The 21352-nt window shown below is 29.5% G+C and overlaps 2 protein-coding genes across 8 annotated transcripts; one reads left to right on the top strand and one right to left on the bottom strand.

The window, feature by feature from the left end:
• The first annotated feature begins 11437 nt into the window (after positions 1–11437).
• Positions 11438–14563, top strand: LOC100807710 (high affinity nitrate transporter 2.4). Its single transcript, XM_003539147.4, has 3 exons — positions 11438–12346; positions 12814–12929; positions 13393–14563. Exons 1-3 carry the CDS (start codon positions 11537–11539, stop codon positions 14057–14059), a joined length of 1593 nt encoding a protein of 530 aa, XP_003539195.1. The 5' UTR covers positions 11438–11536; the 3' UTR covers positions 14060–14563.
• A 1420-nt stretch (positions 14564–15983) lies between these two features.
• On the bottom strand, positions 15984–18803 carry LOC100779715 (uncharacterized). 7 transcript variants are annotated; one of them, XM_006590219.3, is made up of 5 exons: positions 18640–18794; positions 18404–18481; positions 17791–17939; positions 16804–16952; positions 15984–16565 (listed from the first exon to the last, which is right to left on the bottom strand). In XM_006590219.3, the coding sequence occupies exons 1-5, from the start codon at positions 18698–18700 to the stop codon at positions 16442–16444; spliced, it is 561 nt and encodes a 186-aa protein (XP_006590282.1). In that variant the 5' UTR covers positions 18701–18794; the 3' UTR covers positions 15984–16441.
• Positions 18804–21352: the final 2549 nt, after the last annotated feature.

Raw genomic sequence — 21352 nt, 5'->3', positions numbered from 1 at the left:
TTTTTTTAAAATAAACTAATTATACTATCTTTAATAAGTATAGAAGTACTTCTATATACAAATGCAGTAGATTATTATAATAGAAAATTTTAAAGGTAATTTTTAATGAGAAAAAGAGTTATGCAGTTACAATATAATTTTGTTTTACACAGTTATTTAATCATAATCCATTATGTATGATAAATTTATTAATTTTTAAAATAATTATCTTAAAATAATTAAAATGATGATATGTAATTGAAAAACGATATAAAATTATTTCCGTCACTTTATAAGCATTGAACACAATTTTTCAAAAAGTTAATTCTCCAAGTAAAATAAAATAAAATGAGTATGAATACAAATAACTTATATAATAATTAGATATAACAATAGCAATTAAAATGTATATAACTGTATTTTTTTTATTCATTAAAATATAACAGTATATCAATAATAAGAAAAGATAAAATTTTAGTGGCGGCAAACAGGACAATACAATAGAGTGTTATGATAATACTTTTATTAAGACTTAATAATTAATAAAATGTGTCAAAGAACATATTCTTAGAAATTTATGTTTTAAGGACGTGATAATTGTAAATCTGTGTATAAAATACTATTATGGATTGATGATCAAAATTAGAAGTGAGTTAATGATTACATAGTTACTTAAAAAATTATGTATATTTATTTTTTAATTTTAACTATTGAAACATAATTTAATAATTTATATTTATTATTCTTATTTTTCAAAACAAATTAGAATTAATACTTGTTATGATATACTCCATATATGAAATAAAACTTTTTTATACAAGTATTATATTAAAAATAAATATCAACTGCACGTTAAAAAATATACTTTAAAATATAATAAGTACATCTCTTTTAAGAAAGTAGTAGTACGGAAAAGGTCTACGCTTATTTCGTGTACAAACCAACGAATTAATCACAGCCACAGCCTAGGTATAGTATTATAGTTAGTGATCCTGAATAATTGAAACAACTCTAGGAGCTCCTGAAAGGGTGGGTTGGGTTATGTACGGTGTGTTTCTGTCGCCATCAATTGTCAAATTTTAAATTACAAAAGCCAAGAGAAAGAGGGAGACAATCTACTTGTTTGTTTATCGTTTAGCTACTTTATCTTTTAACACACTTTCTCTAATTTTTATTTATTTATAATCGACTGAGATTTATAAAAAAAAACCATCAATGTTATTAAGTTTTATTTATAGTTTTAAAAATTAAGCCGGTGATTGATCCAATTTATAATAAAAAAATATAAATTTTTTATACTTATCTTAAAAATAACATTACAAATTAATATAATTTTATAATATAGATAATTAGATACCAAAATATTAAAAAACATCATTGTCCGGGTTCAAACAAATAACTAACAAAGATCACACACATAAATAAATAATTAAATAAGTTCAAGTTCAACATATGTTCTTAAATAAGTTTAACTTTTTTCTATGACCAAGGGACATAAACTAAGTCATTTCTAACGACAACAACGAGGAAGAGGTAGAAGGTGTGTGTGATGTTGTGAGGGCGACCTCGACGGCGTAGCATGATGACGTAGCGGTGGCAAGCGGTGGCGTAGACTCGTTGGACTTGGAGAGATCGAGGTACTGTGAGATTGCGAGAGGAAGGAGACTCAAGAGATGCCGAGACTCAGGAGGGTTTCTAAAATGGCTTGAAATGGCGCCGTTTCGAGTTGCATGGAGAAAAAAGAAGAAGAAAGGATTAGTAACCCGATTCGGGTTGATGAGTCACCAGTTTGACTGCAAACTCGGTCAGATCGCCCCGGGTCGAAAGCACAATCGATCAAATGTATGACTTAACTCGGTCCAGTCATCAGATCACGATTTGATCAATCGGACCGACTGGGTTGGTCCGAGTTTTAAAACACTAGTTTACTTTTAAATTAAATTAGGAGAGAAAATGATTAAATAAGAAGTAATACCTATCAAAATTGATAATTTTTAATAAATTTCAACCAATCTTAACAAAGGTGTTAGAATTAAAGTGTCAAAGATAATATTGCTAACATTCCTCTAAGTGATGGACAATATTCATGTATATAAATTAGTATTTTAGTTTATAAAGCATAGATGATAAATGTTTATTTTATATAATTAAAATTTATTTATAATAAATACATAATTTTTAATATATAAATTATATTATAGTTATAATTCATAATAAATAAATATAATTAATCAACAAGTCACTTGTTTGAGTAGTATTAGACTTGGTTTCTTTAAACAAGCTCTCGAGCTTGAATCTTGTAGATTAAAAAATGTGATTAAAAGTGAAGAATCCAATTTACAATGAAGAATTTAAATTATGATTTTAGATTATTTTTAACTATTGATAAAAAAAATTTAGAAAAATTATTGAAATTTAATTGAAAGATGAAAATAAAAGAATGTAGATTGAAAATGATAGACCATTAAAATATTCAAATATTATGTGTTTGTAAAGATAAAAGAAAGGTAGTATAAAATGAATGTGCTGAGAGAGAATCATTTGTTAATTACAAATATAGTATGTAAAATACACATCTAAAAATGATTTTTTTTTATAAATGCTTAATTGAGAGAAAAAAAAAGAGTGAGACTAGAAATAAATTTGTGGAGACAATATTTATATTATAAATAAATCTTATTTTATTATACTTTAGATTATAAAAACAATTAATAATTATACATGTCTATTATATAAATAAAAAATAAAAAGTTAGTGGAGACAATTGCCCTATCCGTCCCTGATTCTTCTTATACTTTATTCATATATTCATTTCAAAAGAATTGATTTTTATGCCGATACTAATAAAATTTGTGCATCTTGACACTTTTGATTATGTTTGAATAATCTTGCATCAGTTGATCATGAACTAAATGATATTTTTTTAATTTAAGTATATTTTTAATCCCTTAAATTTAGGGTTCTTTTTTACTCTCCCAAACTAAAATTTGTACTTTTATAGTCATTTAAATTTCTTGAAATTTTATTTAGTCTCTCTTGTGATAAAAAAATCACCACAAAATTGTGCATCCAAACCTCCAAATATTAGTCACAAGAGACTAAAAAATTTACCCAAATAACTAAAAATATATTTAAGTCTTTTCAAAATTATATTATTAAATTAAGAGGAGTTGTTTGTGATGTAAGTGTGTTTGAAATAGTTATGAAAATTAGATTATTTTGAAATTAATTATATATATGATCAATTATTATCAAAATTGATTTTTTTCTTATATAAAAAATTTGATGAATTAAATTCTGGGAACTCATAAGAGTCAAAACAAACTTCAAAATTAAAGAGACTCAAAAACAATCTTGGATCAGAACATTTTGATGAAAACTGATTTTAAGATATTAATTTTTCAAATATTATTTTTCTATAAAAATAGCTAAAACGTTTTTTTTTTTCAAAGTGAGTGAGTAATTGGAGCAGTGGATACAAATATATAAAATTAGGGAGCAAATTAAGATTAAAAAATAATTTTTATATGTAAATTTTTTAAAGGAATACATTTGTATATCTTCATTATTACTATAATTAAGTTTGTCTCTAATTAACAATAAATGTTACAGGAGGAAACTTGAATTCGATTCTCACATAACACATTTTCTCATATAAGTGTGAAAATCTCTGGCTTGTATTTAAAAGAATATATGAACGGATGATTTTTCGTATATGTCAAAGCCAATATTATTGATTGATTGACTTGCAACTAGCTTGCTTTGGCCTAAGTTATGTTCAAACCCTAAAGTTGTTATCAAAGAGGGGCAACAAACTTTTGCTCTACTACTTGCCAACTATTACTATCTGGATTACGACAGTGAAGCATATTTGTTTAGTTTTTGAATATGAATTATCAAATTTGGTCAAATGTTGTCACACTTGGAAGCAGAAGTGAAACTATATACGTGCATCAAAATAAATAAATAAATAAATCCCAGTGTTTTGCATGTCGTCGTCAAAAATTCATCATTTTTTTATTATTAATTTACTTCCATTACTAAGTTCTAACAATTTGCATGGAATTTTCTATGAGATTATATGTAATTATTGAATTTGACTTTTCTAAGGCAAGGAATTTATTTTATAAAAAGGAATATGTTATATAAGTAAACAAAGAAAATAAGAGGATATATAAGTTTAAATTAAATAAATTTATACGGTACTTTAATTATTTACATACATGGTTTTTTAATCTCAATTATTAATTTTTGAATCACTGAAATTTTTTCTTCTTTTGCAATAGATATTTTCAATTTAAAAAATATAAAAACAAATCTCGTCATTATTAATAAAGAGGGCAATTAAGAAAATGATTTCTTTTACTATTTCTTGATTTTTTTTAAGAAGGAATATCACTTAAATTTTATAATTTTTTTCTCATTAATTTGTTATCTGCTTTTTTTTTTTTGCCTCAAGTTATCTCTCAATTTACAGTTAAAGACTACTATTTTAGGAGTGTAAAAATTATTGAAATGTGTTTTATTTTTTTAAAGAAAAGAAAATATTTTTTTACATATAGTCAGGAATTACACTTTCATTAACATGTTTAAGAGATTTAATTACCTACTAATATTTGCCTCAATCTTTTTATATTTCTCTTTATTCTGACTAGGGTAAAAAAGATGCTATGTGTCTGGATATAAAACAGATATGTAATTGATTTAATTGAAAGTTAAAATAAAATGTTGTAATAATTTATAATAGTTGAAGATAAAAATGTTCAGACAAAAAAGATGACACTTAGTAAGAATATTTATATTAAAATAGTTAGATATTTTTTTATTAGTAGCACATCGCATTTTTCTAGATTTGGTTTACCTCCAATAAATTTTTCAGGCAATCAACAACAACTTGGGTCTGTCAAGTCAAGATCGGCTCAAGTTTTTTTTATTTTTTATTTTCGTTTTATATATGTTTTATCTTTGATAAATCGAAAGCTAAAATATCCAATGTTCATCTAATTAATGATTACAATACCTGTGAACTTGAATGTGTGGAAAAACCGACTGCACCAAATCTTGTCCTTTTCTTATTGAATTGTGACAGTAGCAATAGTCGGGAGAAAATGACATCCAATTCAAAACAATGAATTTTTTTCCTTTTTTTTTTAGAGTTATATAAAGTTATTTTTTTTAAAATTAAAGTATTTTTTTTTTGTCTAGACCATAATTACCTTCCACCGGATACATAATTATTCAAACTCAACACTTCCAATATTAAATTAGAACAACTCTATACATTTACCATTCACATAAATAAAAATCATTTATTTATTGAAAGAATTTATGTTTAATTCTCACAATATGTAAATTTTTTTATATTAATAAAAATTATACATGTGTGAAATTAGTCTCTAATTCAATAAATTATACTTATGATTTCTGATTTAGGATAAAAAAAATTTCATATCGATTAATCTACACACTCGGTTGAAAAGAAAAATAAATAGAAATTGAATTTTATGGGAGTGAGATAAAAGCAACACCTTGATGATGGTAAGGTTTTTTTTTTATTGATAAGGTTATATTATTAATATTAAGCAATTTATCTTGTACGCATTAAAAAAAATTGGAGAAAACTTTGAGGTGCAGGTGTAAAGCAATTTAAATATAAATTATACTTTTTATTCTTCATTTTTCTCGTCAAAACATTTTAGAGAGGTTATTGGTGACTAGTGACTGACACCTTATAGCTTAATGTGATGCGTGTAATGAGGCGCGCGCGCAAGAACACAAATCCTCATTTCCCCAATAAATTTGGTTGGTTAATTTAAATTTCGCAACTACGTTATAGGATGATAAAGTCCAAGGAAACCACACTGTAGATAGAATAATGCAAACCACACACGTACAAATGTTGAATCACCTCTTATATTTGCATAGTTTCCATCATGTAATAACAAGTGAGAGAAGTGTTAGATGTAATAAGAGTAATAATAAATGGACAATCATATATCACGCACAAATCCTTATTATTTGACATTTTTTTATTTTTTATATCTTTTTTCTTATTAAATTTAAATCATATTATTAATTATATTTATATTTTTTTTCTCTTTTTGTCAAAGTGTCTAATACCTAACACTATTACAAAAATTACTTTTAAAGACAGTTGCTTATGTCTTTTCACGACCGTTTTTAATCGTTTTTAAATTTGTTGTCGTTGAAAGTCAATACTTTTCACGATAATTTTTAAACTATCTTAGAATCTCAATTTTCACATCAGTTTTCTTCGAAATTGTCTTAGAATATATTTTTTTATTTTTATTTTTTTAAAATGTTAAAAAATTGATGTTTATAAGACGATTTTTTCAAAAACTTCATCTTAAAAAGTGTCATTTGCTTTCTTTTTTGTTGAATTTCACGTTCCAAGTTCTCAATCAGTAATTAAGACAACATTTTACAAGAAGAATATGAATAAAAAAATACAAGCATAGATTAAGGCAAATTAAAAACACGTGTAAAGAGCAACAAAAAACTTCTAATATATAAAAATATATTAAGTTGTTGGGAACAAATTAGTCATCAATATGTTGATTTTATGATAGACCACCAACACTTTATAAAAATGCAAACTTATTATCAAAACCAACAGCCATAAATCAAATATAAATAACAAAGTTCTAAAACTTAAAAGAGCTTCTTCCAAAATCAGAAGCTCATAATCTAACATTAGGAAAAAAAGGAACAACTTATAATAGTACATAGAAATGCAGTTTAAAATATATATATAAAGTTTGTAAGTAAATCACAAAATATTTAATTTTTTTTAGGAAGTCACTCCAAATTAAAATCATAACATATGAAACAGATAATTTCTTGAAAAACATATGCAAAAGATTATATTACTTGTCTGATTTTCTCAATTCCAGGGATAGCAGTGAGATCAGGAAGCTGAAAGGATGATTTCTCTATACCTCGTTTACCCTGCCCAAAAAAATTGATGAGATATAAGTACTTTATATGGACATACACTATGTAATTCGTCTAAGTTATATCAATCATAAAAAATTAAAAATAAGACAAAGCAGAACTATGAGCATCTTTGTCATAAAGAAGTGTCCATAAAGATTATGCAAAAAAGTCATGATTATTCATTATAGATCCCCATTATATAACATAATGCAAGCTCCATATTCCCATTCAATCTAACAAAGATAATAAAATAGAAAAGAATCAAGATTACCCATTGTCAAACACCTATAAGTCCAAGATTGGTGATAGCCTCAACAATTCCCCTACAAGCACCACATACATACAAATAAGAGAAACCTTATCAACATTATCTTCTTCATCCTATCACTACACCCCTAATGCAGACTACAACTATCAAGCATGTTTGCGTTGCATCTTAAACCCATAACAATCAATTTATAATGCAGATTTACCTATAAAATTTTTCTCTTCAAGACTTCAAGAACACCAACAACTTTGGGTTTGATGCAGTAGCATCCCACACCTTAAAAATGAAAAAGAAACCATTATATAACATTTGCATAATGGCCATGAGACCAAACTAATAGTGGGAAAGGGATGTCAAACAATTGAAATCTAAGCATGCTACACAAAAACATACCTCAACAACATCTAGCCTTGAGCAAATTTGTTTCAATTAAGCAATTTTCATCCTCAGTTGAAGCTGAACAAAAAAATAAGCTTCTTTTCGAATAATTATCAAAAGGAAGACAACAGTAAAAAATAAATAAATAGAAGCAAAAAAAACATGTTACAAATTATTACACCTTTTTCTTCTTATTGAGATGACTTTCTCTTTTTGCTCATTATCATTTTCTTCCTCTTTAGAATCAGAATCAACCTTCTTATTAGTAGCTGCATTTTCTTCTGAACCATCCTTCTTTTCAGTATCCTAGTTGTATAATAACAAACTTTCAATAAAAAAATATACAAAGAAGATGTAATGAGAAGAAGAAAATTAAGACATAAGATTACCTCCAAAGTAGAGACATCAGTGAAAATAAATTTCTTGAAGATTTTTCTAAATTCCTCATCCATGCATTTAACTAACTTTGCCTTCGTTGTATGTACTCAATTTCAATTTGTTCAACAAGCTGCAATTGAAGAAAATTAATGACAAAATTTGTGCACTAATGACAATATATTTCAAATATCATCCAAAAAATTTCAATCTATGATTAAATGGAAATAATAATCTGCTTCAAGATATGACCTAATAACCTATATACATTCCAAAACACTCAACAATGATACTCAATGCAATAGTTACAGTAATTAGTCATGTTTAAGAACTTCAATCGAAACAAAGTAAATTTGCAACAGAGGAATAACTAGTCCAAATACACAAATCATTTTCCTATCTTTTCCCTCCAATTCCCTTTCACCTAGCAAAGCCTTAGAAATTCTCTCACTCTCAACCAAAAGCTCTAAAACGCAATGAGCTCTATTCAAATATGAAAAACCCTAATTTCACAACAATTGTTGGAGCAAAACACAAATTTAAACATTCAATACCAATTTCCTATGAATCTATCTTTTCCAACGATAAATTCATTATCGATAACAAACCTCCAATGGAGTAGGAACAATAACCAACACAGCAAAGCCTACGAAAGTATCAAAGTAATTAAAAGTTAGATGGATGACAACCTATTTTGAATCACCGTTCTCTTTTGCATTGTCACTGTCATCGGCAGAGTTAGGAACCGGAGCCTCAAATTCCTTGTTGTTCTTCTTCGCTTCCAATGGCGGCGGTGGTGATTACTTTCCCATGATTTCTTGGCCATGGCGATGGAGTCATTGAAGTTGGCAATGATGCCATTCTAGTATGAAATCGTTTCAGCTGCCATCATTGAAGGTTTTTACAAAGTGAGAAATTCGATTAACAAGAAGGTTAAGTGTGAGATAAGAATCATGAGTGAAGTGAAGAAGATAATGAAGAATGTAGAAGCAAATTAATTTTAGATTCAATATGAAGATAATTTTCCAAAATCGTCTTTAAACTTGTCCAATCTAAGATGGTTTTCATCAAAATGATTGTCGTATTGAATGACTTAACGATAGTTTTACCTAAAACCATCGTTAACGAATCCACTTATTTACAAAAATGCTACCAACCATTTGTTAACGATGGTTTTGGCAAAACCGTCGTTGTTCTCACGTCATGAAAAGCTTTTTATGTTGATAACTGCTAAATATGAGTTATTTTTTATAATAAAAATATATTAAAAATATCTTTAAAAATATTTATTTAGCAATTATTTTTGGCTTAAATATTAAGAATTGATATTTTTTTATTTATGGCTTGTAGATATAAAAAGGAGGCATTAAAAGCAAAAAAAATCTAGAAAATATCAAAAAATATAAATAAGGAAGATTTTTTTACATTAGATCCAAGTCCACTCCATCAATTATAAAAAGGGAGTCAAGCCCAAGTCCACTCCAACAGCTATAAAAGGGGGTCAAGCCAAGAAGAAAAGACACACCAAATCTCAGAGCACTCTAATACATACCTAAAGCCTGAGAACTCTCCCTTAGGAAATTCTTTCATTTCTTTCATAATTTTCTATTCTCTTTTTCCATCCCTTCTCCTCCATCAGTTCCTATACCCCTTTTCTAGTGTAAGGTCATTTATGACTATGAGAGACTAAACCCTTAGTTAGGGCTTAGCAAGCCTAAAAAGTCAAAAGATGTATTTTACATTTCATATTTATCAATGCAAACAAGTGTTTTCTTTCCTATTATCTTTTCTTACTTTTAATTTCATGCATCATTCATCTTTGCATCATCTTTGGGAGTTAGGTGCTCGACATAGGGTAATCCTTAATAAAAATACAAGAAAGGTCTTGCATACATCTGTTTTAGGAATTAGTCGATCGACAGAGAATAATTTTTAATAGAACTAAAAGGAATGAGTATCTTAATAAAATCATCGTTAGACATAGAGTGATTGCATTATGCCCATGCATCAAAGCAAACATCTAGAATTAGAACTTCATGCATTTTTATCTATTGACTCTTTGCAAAGACATTTGAGAGATAGATGAGTAAAATAAATTTGTCATCATGAGACATCGATGACAAGTATTTTAATAGATGTGGGTAGGATAAATTCACCTGATTGATAGAGAAAAATCACAAATAGTACATCTTAAACAAATAAGGCATGTTAGGTCCTAACATTCTCATTCCATTGAAATTCCTTTTATATCTTTTGTCTCTTTTTATCTATTATTGTTTCTTTTAAACTCATCTTTTCTTTTACCTTATCTCATCTTTTCTCTTATAAATTAAAAATTATTCAACACAAATACAAAATAAAGTCCCTGTGAAAATCAACACTCAGACTTTCGAGTCTTTACTACTTGAATATTTGGTACACTTGCTAAATGAGTTAACATGTGTAGTGGTGTAATAGCTCGTGGGTGTCCATGCATGCATATTTTTCCACATAATAAATATATGATTGGCAAAAGGAAAAAAGTCTTTAAACATTCAAAACTAATTGATATCTTGAGAGAGAAAAGAGAGAGAAATATTGATATGATAGATGATTAGATGTGATAGAAAGAGAGATAGAGATAAATTAAGGTTGTTGATGAAATATAAGAACTCATGACAAGAAGAGAGAGATAGAGAGAAGTGATAAATGCTAATAGGATGTTTAAAATATTTGGATGTCCAAATATCATTACTTGACACTTAATTTCCTTTGATTGCAAATGTCTAACTTTGTTTTTTGTTTATACTTTACTTTGTCATTCATTCCTTTTTCTTTAGATGAACTCAAGTATTTTTTTTTTATCAAAAGAGAAGGATTAATCTCTCAAATCAATTAGATCTATTAATGAGATAATATAGTAAATAGATGAGTGCTAGCAATATTTTAACATACTTTTCTTAAAATATTCTTTTGTTGATTAAAAGTTATTAAAAATTATAAAATTATACTCATTAAATGAGAAATATAGTCTATTAAAATTTATAATTTTAATAAACTTAAGTTAATAATAGATAGCATATTATTAAAAAAAAATGTGTTGTTAATATTTCTGAGGTATGTCCTTGTGAGAATATTTAGTTATGATCATCCATGACAATCAATGATCATGTGCAAGTTGCCACCCATTATTTATCTAAAAAATCAAACCCAATGGATAAAGTTAGAGACAAAGCGTTGAATAATAGCACCATACAAGTGTTATATTTATTTACCAGCAATGTAACTAGGCATATCTCTATCAGAGTTGATATATGTGTCACATATGAACCTTTGAGATATACCATGGGTTCTTTTTGGCATACGCGGCGAAATGCATTACGTCAAATACACCTTTGTTTAATGCATAATCCTTGGCAGCCGTTGGGAATCTCATTGGCTCTTTGCGCATTGTCAACGCCTTCCCCCTACTATAAATACAATCATACTCCTTGTCTCTCCCTCACAACTCAAATCAACAAAGCTTTTTTCTCTTTAATTTGGTTTAAGCTTTGTTTGTTAATTTAGTTTTCCAAATTTAACACATTGTTAAGGCTAATTATGGCTGATATTGAGGGTTCTCCAGGAAGCTCCATGCATGGAGTAACTGGAAGGGAACAAACCTTCATAGCCTCAGTGGCTTCCCCTATGGTCCCTACAGACACCACAGCAAATTTCGCTTTGCCAGTAGATTCTGAGCACAAGGCAAAAATTTTCAAGCTTTTTTCCTTAGCCAACCCTCACATGAGAACCTTCCACTTGTCTTGGATATCCTTCTTCACTTGCTTTGTCTCGACCTTCGCGGCGGCGCCACTTGTCCCCATCATTCGCGACAACCTTAACCTCACCAAAGGCGACATCGGGAACGCCGGCGTTGCCTCTGTCTCCGGCAGCATCTTCTCCAGGCTCACAATGGGCGCGGTTTGTGACCTACTTGGACCGCGTTACGGCTGTGCCTTCCTCATCATGCTCTCTGCACCAACCGTGTTCTGCATGTCTTTTGTGAATGATGCTGCTGGTTACATAGCAGTGAGGTTCATGATAGGGTTTTCGTTGGCCACTTTTGTTTCATGCCAGTATTGGATGAGTACTATGTTTAATAGTAAGATTATAGGGCTTGTGAATGGGACTGCTGCAGGGTGGGGGAACATGGGTGGTGGGGCCACTCAGCTCATAATGCCTATGGTTTATGAGTTGATTAGAAGAGCTGGGGCTACTCCCTTTACGGCTTGGAGGATTGCTTTCTTCGTCCCTGGTTGGATGCATGTGGTCATGGGGATCTTGGTCCTAACCCTAGGCCAAGATTTACCTGATGGAAACCTTGGTGCCTTGCAGAAGAAGGGTAATGTTGCCAAAGACAAATTCTCCAAGGTTAGACTCTTTCTTCCGTATATGTTTGAGGACACAAATCAATATATTAAATTTCTTAAGAGGTATTTCATATTTGGTTTGTGAAAATGTTTTCAGAAATCATTTCTTATTTTTATAAATAATTATGAAATTATTGCATTATTTTTTATTTATTTTCTATTTTTTCAAAAATTTATATAAACAATAATCTTGTTTTAACTTTTTTTGTTTTATATATATATATATATATATATATATATATATATATATATATATATTCAATCTTTGAAAATAAAAAAAAAAGATGTAATATTTTTATTATTAATTATGAAAATAGAAAATGGAAACACAATAATAAATGCTCCTTACTTTGTTTACCAAGATCATCAAATATTGAATTAGGCAAAAATAGGGAAATATTTTGGGAAGAAAAGAAAATCAAGTAATTGATTAACTCATTAACTAATTTGGCTTCATTTTGTGTTCAGGTGCTATGGTATGCCATAACAAATTACAGGACATGGGTTTTTGCCCTCCTATATGGGTACTCGATGGGAGTTGAATTAACCACTGACAATGTCATTGCTGAGTATTTCTATGACAGGTTAGTTCAGTTCATCATTAATTGAGGTCAAGCCTAAAGGCCCCAGGTTTAATTTTATCTGCACATATGATAATATGATCTCCCTCACAAAGCAACTGGTAATACAATAACAAACTTTTTACTTTTTCCCACTAATTAATTATTTATATATGTGATGAACCATATAATAATATATGTACTAATGATACAAATACTTTTATACCGGTACCTAATTAATTACAAACTATCACATATAATAAATTTGATAATTTATGGTAAAAAGTTTTACACTAAAGCGCGTACCTATTGAATTCATAATTAATTAGTACTTTTGCTATATTTTTTATTGACAAATATTAGTAGTTAATTTATTAGTTTTTATCAGTAAATTTGAATTTGTGATTTCTCCTGGCTTTCTTTCTCCCTTTACCACTAAAACAACATTATATTTCCTAATTAATTAGTTATATGTGATATAAAACAGGTTTAATCTCAAGCTACACACTGCTGGAATCATTGCTGCTTCATTTGGAATGGCAAATCTCCTAGCTCGTCCCTTTGGTGGATACACTTCTGATGTTGCAGCCAGGTTGTTTGGCATGAGGGGCAGGCTTTGGAACCTGTGGATCCTCCAAACCCTAGGAGGCGTTTTCTGCATATGGCTTGGGCGTGCCAATTCCCTTCCCATTGCAGTCTTGGCCATGATCCTCTTCTCCATTGGTGCTCAAGCTGCATGCGGTGCAACTTTTGGCATCATTCCCTTCATCTCAAGGCGTTCTCTTGGGATCATATCAGGCCTAACTGGTGCAGGTGGAAACTTTGGTTCTGGTTTGACCCAATTGATCTTCTTTTCAACCTCAAGGTTTTCTACTTCCACTGGTCTCTCCCTTATGGGTGTCATGATTGTGTGTTGCACTCTTCCTGTGACTCTTGTTCACTTCCCTCAGTGGGGTAGCATGTTCCTCCCTCCTTCAAAGGATGTCAACAAGTCCACTGAGGAATACTATTACACCGCTGAGTGGAACGAGGAAGAGAAGCAAAAAGGGTTGCACCAGAATAGTCTCAAGTTTGCTGAGAATAGCCGTTCAGAGAGAGGTAAGCGTGTGGCCTCAGCACCAACACCACCAAACACAACTCCAACTCATGCCTAGCTTCTCCACTTTGCACTCTCATTCATGCGCCTTCAGCGTATTTTTAACCATTGGATGAAGATCAGACAATTGAAGTTGATCGAACGAGATAAAATATGAGTGGTCTGATCTTCATCAGACGGTTTTAAATTGCTGAATGTGGGTGAATGTGTTGAAGAGTGAATGGAGTGATTGGGGAATCCGGATCCCAAGTTTTAAGGCCTTAGGGTATAACTACTGCAGTAGAAAATACCACCAATAATGAGGAACAACCTAAAGGGAATCTCAAATTGAATAAGTTACTTTTTTATTTTAACCAAAAAAAAAAGTTGAAATACTAGTAATGTTTCTTGCGCTTATTTTGGTGTAATGTTTACACCAGACTTACTTATACGTGGGCCATACATATATATATGCAAGAATCAATTTATGATTATGCAAAAGAAGTGATGTAAAAAAATAATAATGTACTGTGTTTTGAATTTTGGTGTGCAACTGATGATATATTTACATCATCTTATAATATGTACACATCGAATATTCTGGCGTGTACGATGGGAGCAATATAGAGAACAAACTTCAGATTCAGGATGGGTAGTTGTTAATTAGCAGGTGAATGATATCACTAATTCACTATGAATAATACGTCAACGCAGATCTCGATGGTGGGTATTCTTGTTTAAGTTGATGACGTTTGATTAGTGGAATGGAATCAATAATTAAATTGAAAAATTAATTCCTCAACTCAATAATTGTAGATTTGTTTAAGTTGCATATTCTGAGTTCTGACTAACACAATGTGATGCCAATATTATAAACTTTCACTTGGCTTGGATTCCGTGTGAACTGAGAAATGTTGCAGACGTTGCATTGCCCCTTTTTCAAATTTTATTTTTGTTTACATGGGTTACGTGCTTACGTTTGCTTTTGAATAAGAGCGGTAACGGTAACCACTATCTGTCGTATATATGCTACTTGCTGTTTCACTCAATTCCAACTTTCCAAGTTCTTCGGACGGCAAATCTAATGTTAGTATTTGACAATGTCAAGAGTGAGACAAATTACAAGTATGATATATGTTTGTGAGCTATTGTCGGTTTTTGGGTATGCAGATAATTAAACTAGTATTATTTTCCATTCCAATAGTGAAGACAAACATAACAAACACAGAAGAAGCTAACAAATTGAAACAATTGTTATTGACATAAAATCTGAATCCCCCGATCTTTATCTAATGATTCTGATTTGCTGAATCTGAGAATGCATAAAAAAATTGACCGTAGGAAATTTGGATCCGAGGACAGAGTGAGGCTAAAATTTTGGTGCTCAAGTTTTGAATAGTGTACTATGCTTCTGTGCTTGAGCCATTTGCTACTTCTGCTATTTGTATCCATTCTTGTTAGGTACATACTACATACGTATGTTCTTACAGATTTCATGGTATCCATAACAGGGGACTTTAGGCCCATAAGAAATAAAATTAACAGATTGAAGGATTTTATTGAATTTTTTTTGTGTATAATGATCGCATTGAAGTTAGAACCTATTACCTCATATATACCAACCAAAAGATTTTAATTATCTAATATTTTTATTTTATATTTTCCTTTTATTTCCTAAAGATAGATGATGACACTTGTAAGGTTATTATCAATTTATGTTAGTAGCTATATGTTATTTAAGGTGCTGTTCCAATGTAATTGAAATAAGAAGAAATTAATCATCTCGGAATTCCCCATTTAGCTTCTTCCTTGTCTAGTTTTGTTAACTTTCAAGTAGCTACGCTTTTAGCACTCTAACACTTCATGCTGCTCGAGTGTTCCTAAACACTATCAATGCTATGTTGTGCTTTACTCCAATGTAATTATCTGTGGTCTATGTTCATTATTTGATAATCGAAAAGGGAAAAATCTCAGGAATGGCAAGAAAAATAAACTCAAGAATATAAAAGGAAACTCAACGTCATTCACCATAATTCATATAAGGAAAAGATACTAGCAAAAACCATGGTACGGACATAATCTGAATGTTTAAAATAAGTTACAAGGGATCAGGGTGCTATCCAATTTGCATGGGGAGCATATGCAGTGTGCAAGTTAGTGCAAATACCAATACTCTTTTGTGTATTGACAGTAAACTCAAATCCTATTCTATCAAGACCCTACTTGGTCGATTTAAACTCAACACCTCTCTAGTGCAACAAATGCATACTATACACTACCATTGAATTACATATAAGATTTTGCTTTATGCAGAATAAATTAAGGAAAACAAATGAATGTGAATCACTCATCAGCTTGAGTTCAATATGTTGCCTCAATATTCTGAACCGTGATTTAAACAAGAACATGTGAAATGCTGAGGAACTAACTGTCTTTTGAACTGGGTAGACAACATGTAATGCTAAACTAGTAACTTAGCTTTCCACTGCCACCACAGGTTGAACAGGATCGACCAGAAGAGCACTTTGTGCAATAGCTCCATTTCTTTGGAAGTCTGGTACAAGTAATTGCGTTGAATGGCTAAACTAGAAAATTAAAGAGAAAATAGGCTGTGAACCAACAGTATAAAATAGTTTTACACCATCATCCAATCATAACTTACCATGTCTAATAAGTTTATTGACTTTTATGATAATTATCCTAAGAGTCATATCAACAGTGATTTATGATTGAATGATAATACAAAATTGTTTTACACTGTCAGTGCATGCTCATTAAACTCAAAATAAATACTAGGGGAAAAGAGATGTAACAACATAGTACCCCGCTGTGAATCGGGTTGCCATGTTCTTAGCTTGCACTCTTGCCTTCTCAGCACTTTCATCGGAACGTTTCCTAAGAACGAATCCTTCACCTTTGCATTCAGAACATATACCAGAACCTCCACAATCTTCACATGCTTTGAATTGAATCTTTAATTTCAAAAGAGCTTAATTTAGAAAAACAGTTAGCAATTCAGCACACAATTTAATCACTGTTCTTTCTATCTCAGTTCTAGCCCAATTCTGGCAATAATGGTATCAATGAATGATCCACGCTGCCTTACTAAAAGGAAGTGGAAGCATAATTCACCTTGGAGAATACAATTACCAAGCTGTCAAGTGACATGAAAGAGCAATGTTATTAATTTTAATTTTTACAAGAATTTTCTTTAGTGAAACAAAATTAGAAATGTCACATAAACAATGTGAACTCTCTTAGAATTTGGAATTCTGTCTAACTCAACTCTAGAAAATCAACTTGTAAGATGAGGACTGTCCTCCACTTATATACTTTAATTTTTGCAGGATTAGACATTTGCAAATGGTTTGATGGCAGGTGGTTTGATAAGCCCAACCATACTAGCTATGATAGGCTCTAATACAATTTTAGAATTTCAAATTTGGTCTAATTCAACCGTACAAAACTGACTTCTAATGTGACGATTGTCTCCCACTTATATACTTTAAGTTGACTATATTACTAGTGGATGTAAGATCTAGATATTAAAGTATGTAAATGGGAGGCACTATCACTTTACATGCCGGTTCTGTAGGGTAGAGTTTGGCCCAAATCAAATTGTAAGAAACTCTAATAGTTTAATGTATTACACTACAATTACAACTACAACAACCATTGAGCACTTGAACAGGAGAAGCCTTCCAAAGATTTTCATGCTCTTGCACGGAAAAACAAGGTGGATTTTTTAGTGGCACACTGGCATATTGCTGAGTTAATAATTAATACAAACAATAAAGATAAATTATTAACCTGTGATGACTCAGAAGTTTTGGATCTCTTTACAAGAAGGGTAGCTGCTGCACCAACGACAGTTACAGCTACTGCCATTGACGCTGCAGTCTCAGCCAGGGCAGAGGAAACGGTGGATAATCTCCTTCTTTGCAATTGTAACTTCACATCTATTCAAGGAATAAAATGAGACTAGAAGATACAGCTTTCCCTTTAAATTTTAGATCATCAACATTTAACAAGTCAGGTAGCAGGTATCCAAAAGTTTTTCATCAGCAGATGGAAGAGCCATTTTCAAAGGAGCACAATAAGTATTTTTTTTTATCTTTCAATAATAAATTACTATAGCTAAGGAATTAATTATTCCAATAAATTAATAAGAAGGGAGAATTCCAAACATGGCATACTTCAGGTGTATTCCAAACATGCATTAAGTTGTGTTTATTCTTGTTGTTCTATTTTAAACAAGTAAGAAAATTGTGTTTATTAAATAATCCAACTCCACCAAAACCAATTTAAGAACCCAGCTTAAACCAACCAGTATTAATTCTCGTAGCTTAATTTTGGATTCCCTTGAAACCAATATTCCAGTGATATGATAAATGGTGAACGTGAACTACACGTCTAAACCTACCGGGAGTAGTACTACTCCTCCACGAGGATAGCAATGAATTGGCACACGGTGGTTCCACCGAACAGAATAATATAACCGCTGCTAGGGAAAAAGAACATCTTCAATATACACCAAAATTAACTACTTGCTTTATGAAGTTTCAGTTACCACATAAATAAATGTAAATCAGAAAGTACAATAAGGATTGGTGATAGTAGTTGTTTTATTTGAGAAAATAAGAAGAAAAAATATCTTACTCTGAGAGTGAGAGAAGCAGGGAAGTGAAACAGGAAGCCGCACACTAAGATGAAGATCCATTCAGATAACTATCCTGTTCTGTTCTGTCCACCCAGTATTACTCTCTCTGCTGCTCCCTTATCACCTTCCCTTCAAACCTTTCCAAAATTATAAAAAAAAAAAAATTAATTATTGTTAATAGAAATATATATATATATATATATATATATATATATATATATATATATATATATATATATATATATATATATATAAATCTCTTTCCATTTGGTTATTCATCTCATTCTATATTTCTTTCTCTCTCCTTTTAATTTTAGAAATAAATATGTATTTTAAATATAATTATAATTAAAATTTATAATAAATGATATGTTTTTAAGGAATCAAAACAAAATATATTTTTAGTTCCTGTATTTCATAAAAAAATTTGTTCAAATATTTGCACTTTGACATTCAACATTTAGGTCCCGAACTTTTAAAAGTAAATGTTTTTAGTTGGAAGTTAGAACAAATGTCAAGTATGAAACAATGTTAATAGTGTTTGTCCTCAAGAACTATAAACACTTGTATTAAAAGTTCAGATATTAACATACTCAACTAGTGAAATAAAGATACTAAAATCAAAACTTTTATAAAGTATAAGAAATAAAAACATATTTCACCTATAGACGAGTAATGGTAAATAGAAACATTAACTTGCTGTTTTCGGCCTCATAAAAGTTCCTTGTGGGATTAATTTCATTCCTCTTCTTTTAACTAAGGGAGGGTAAAATAAATAACCTAAATAGTTAGTCAAAAAGATCAACTGCTACTATTTTAATACAGAAATATTTATTGTTTATGGATATGTAATATCAATTGATATTTTTTTATTATCAATTATACAGTTGTTATTAATTACCTTATTCTCAAAATGAATTATTCACTTAGTCGGGTACTAATTAGACAAATTAAGAAAGCTTCAAATTGAACAATAAATCATTTTTTAAAGTAAGGTATTCTCATTGAAAAAAGATAAAATTCTCATCAGAAGTTATGAAACTGATTTTTTGAAGTGTAAAAATTATTAAAGTAAATTTTATCTTTCCCAATAAATTTTTTAAATACATAAGGTCCGAAAATAAAATTCTTATTAGCATACTTAAGAAACTTAATTGTTTAGCAATTGTAATAGACTTTGTTGAATTCAATAAATCATTTTAACCATGCTCAAGTAGTATTAATTAATAAGCTGAAAAATAGTATTAATTAATAGAGGAGGTAAAGTTTAAATAAATATAGAGAAAATATACTATTATTAAAAGTATAAAATAATTTTACACTATCATCTAATAAAAAATTATCATATATATTATAATTTTATTAACTTTTATAATAATTATCTTAAAATTTATATCAACAATAATCTTTTATTAATTGACGGTGTAAAAAATTTACATTAATAATACATATTAAACTCATAAATATATTAAGTTTTGATCATACATTATAAAAAATTGTTAAGCACTAACATCAATGATAATGAATACTTTACAAGTGTTAAAGATTAAGAAATCACAGATATTTTAAAATAAGTTTATATTCTCTTTTCATCTTTATAATTTTATAATTTTGATTCCTAAAAAAATTATTAAACACTTGGTCTCTCACATTTTTAAAATTTAATAATTTTAATCTATTATTAATATGTCATTAACTTTTTGATAAAATTTAATGATATAGTATATTAAAGATAATATAATACTTACATATGACATAATAAATGATGTGATAATTTAACATATATGTTATCCTATCGTGTTATCCTGTAAATATGATTCATTTTTCTTAAAAAAAAATTGACAACAAGTAACCATAAACTAAAATTGTTACATTTTAAAAATATATGAAATCAAATATACAATAACTTTTAAGAGATTGGAATTACAAGATAGTAGATAAAAAAAAATGGATTTAAGTGGTTGAAAATAAGTTTGACAAAAAAAAGTACTTTAAAATAATAGTCGTATACACTATATGGCACGTGTGTCAGACAAATATTCATTTGAACGCTTCGATTCGCGAACATTTCGAATACTCATAACTGTATTTTATAAATTTTAACTTATTTTTTCAAAACGTATACTTACATAAATAGGAATATCATAATAAGAGACAAATTATGATATTTTGTTTAATCGTGTTAATTCTTAAATAATTAGTTGTGCATTTTTATTTGAGATTTATACTGTGCTAAAAAAATTATTTATATTTTCTTATATTATAATTATATTGTGTCGTATCCGTGTCTAATGTAGCTTCAGTATAGCTTCGCGGGTAGAACTTGGAACTCAGCTCCAACTAGTGACATGCTTCCCGTGAGCAAAATAATTTTGGCGGCGTCTTCTCATCCTTTTTGGAGAAATTATTGTATGATTTGTACTATTATGTGCTCAGTTCAATCTTTACATGAATTAGCTGAATTTTTCAATTGAAAAAAAAAAAACTTGAATTTTCTGTAAGTACCTCATAAAGATTCATCGAAATCATACACACCTAATAATCTGGAATCATATAATAATTTCTTGATCCTTGACATATTCCGCTGTATGCTTATATCCACAATCAAAACCATGACAGACAATTACTGTATCAGCCCAAGTCAAAATAAAAAAAAAATGAAATGGGCTAGAATTCTACAATTTAGGGGGAGAAATTTGTACAACTGAATCT

The sequence above is a fragment of the Glycine max genome, chromosome 11, assembly GCF_000004515.6.
Source record: "Glycine max cultivar Williams 82 chromosome 11, Glycine_max_v4.0, whole genome shotgun sequence".
Classification (NCBI taxonomy): Eukaryota; Viridiplantae; Streptophyta; class Magnoliopsida; order Fabales; family Fabaceae; genus Glycine; species Glycine max.
This window is presented reverse-complemented; position numbering and strand designations above follow the sequence as displayed.

What these genes read in the sequence shown, in the direction of transcription:
- LOC100807710 (XM_003539147.4), top strand. Translation starts at nt 11,537, where the DNA reads ATGGCTGATATTGAGGGTTCTCCAGGAAGCTCCATGCATGGAGTAACT. An exon ending in CCAAAGACAAATTCTCCAAG is followed by an intron (nt 12,347 to 12,813) that starts GTTAGACTCTTT and finishes TTTTGTGTTCAG; the next exon opens with GTGCTATGGTATGCCATAAC. An exon ending in GCTGAGTATTTCTATGACAG is followed by an intron (nt 12,930 to 13,392) that starts GTTAGTTCAGTT and finishes GATATAAAACAG; the next exon opens with GTTTAATCTCAAGCTACACA.
- LOC100779715 (XM_006590219.3), bottom strand. Translation starts at nt 18,700, where the DNA reads ATGGATCTTCATCTTAGTGTGCGGCTTCCTGTTTCACTTCCCTGCTTC. An exon ending in CTGCTTCTCTCACTCTCAGA is followed by an intron (nt 18,482 to 18,639) that starts GTAAGATATTTT and finishes TTTCCCTAGCAG; the next exon opens with CGGTTATATTATTCTGTTCG. An exon ending in GAGGAGTAGTACTACTCCCG is followed by an intron (nt 17,940 to 18,403) that starts GTAGGTTTAGAC and finishes TTCCTTGAATAG; the next exon opens with ATGTGAAGTTACAATTGCAA.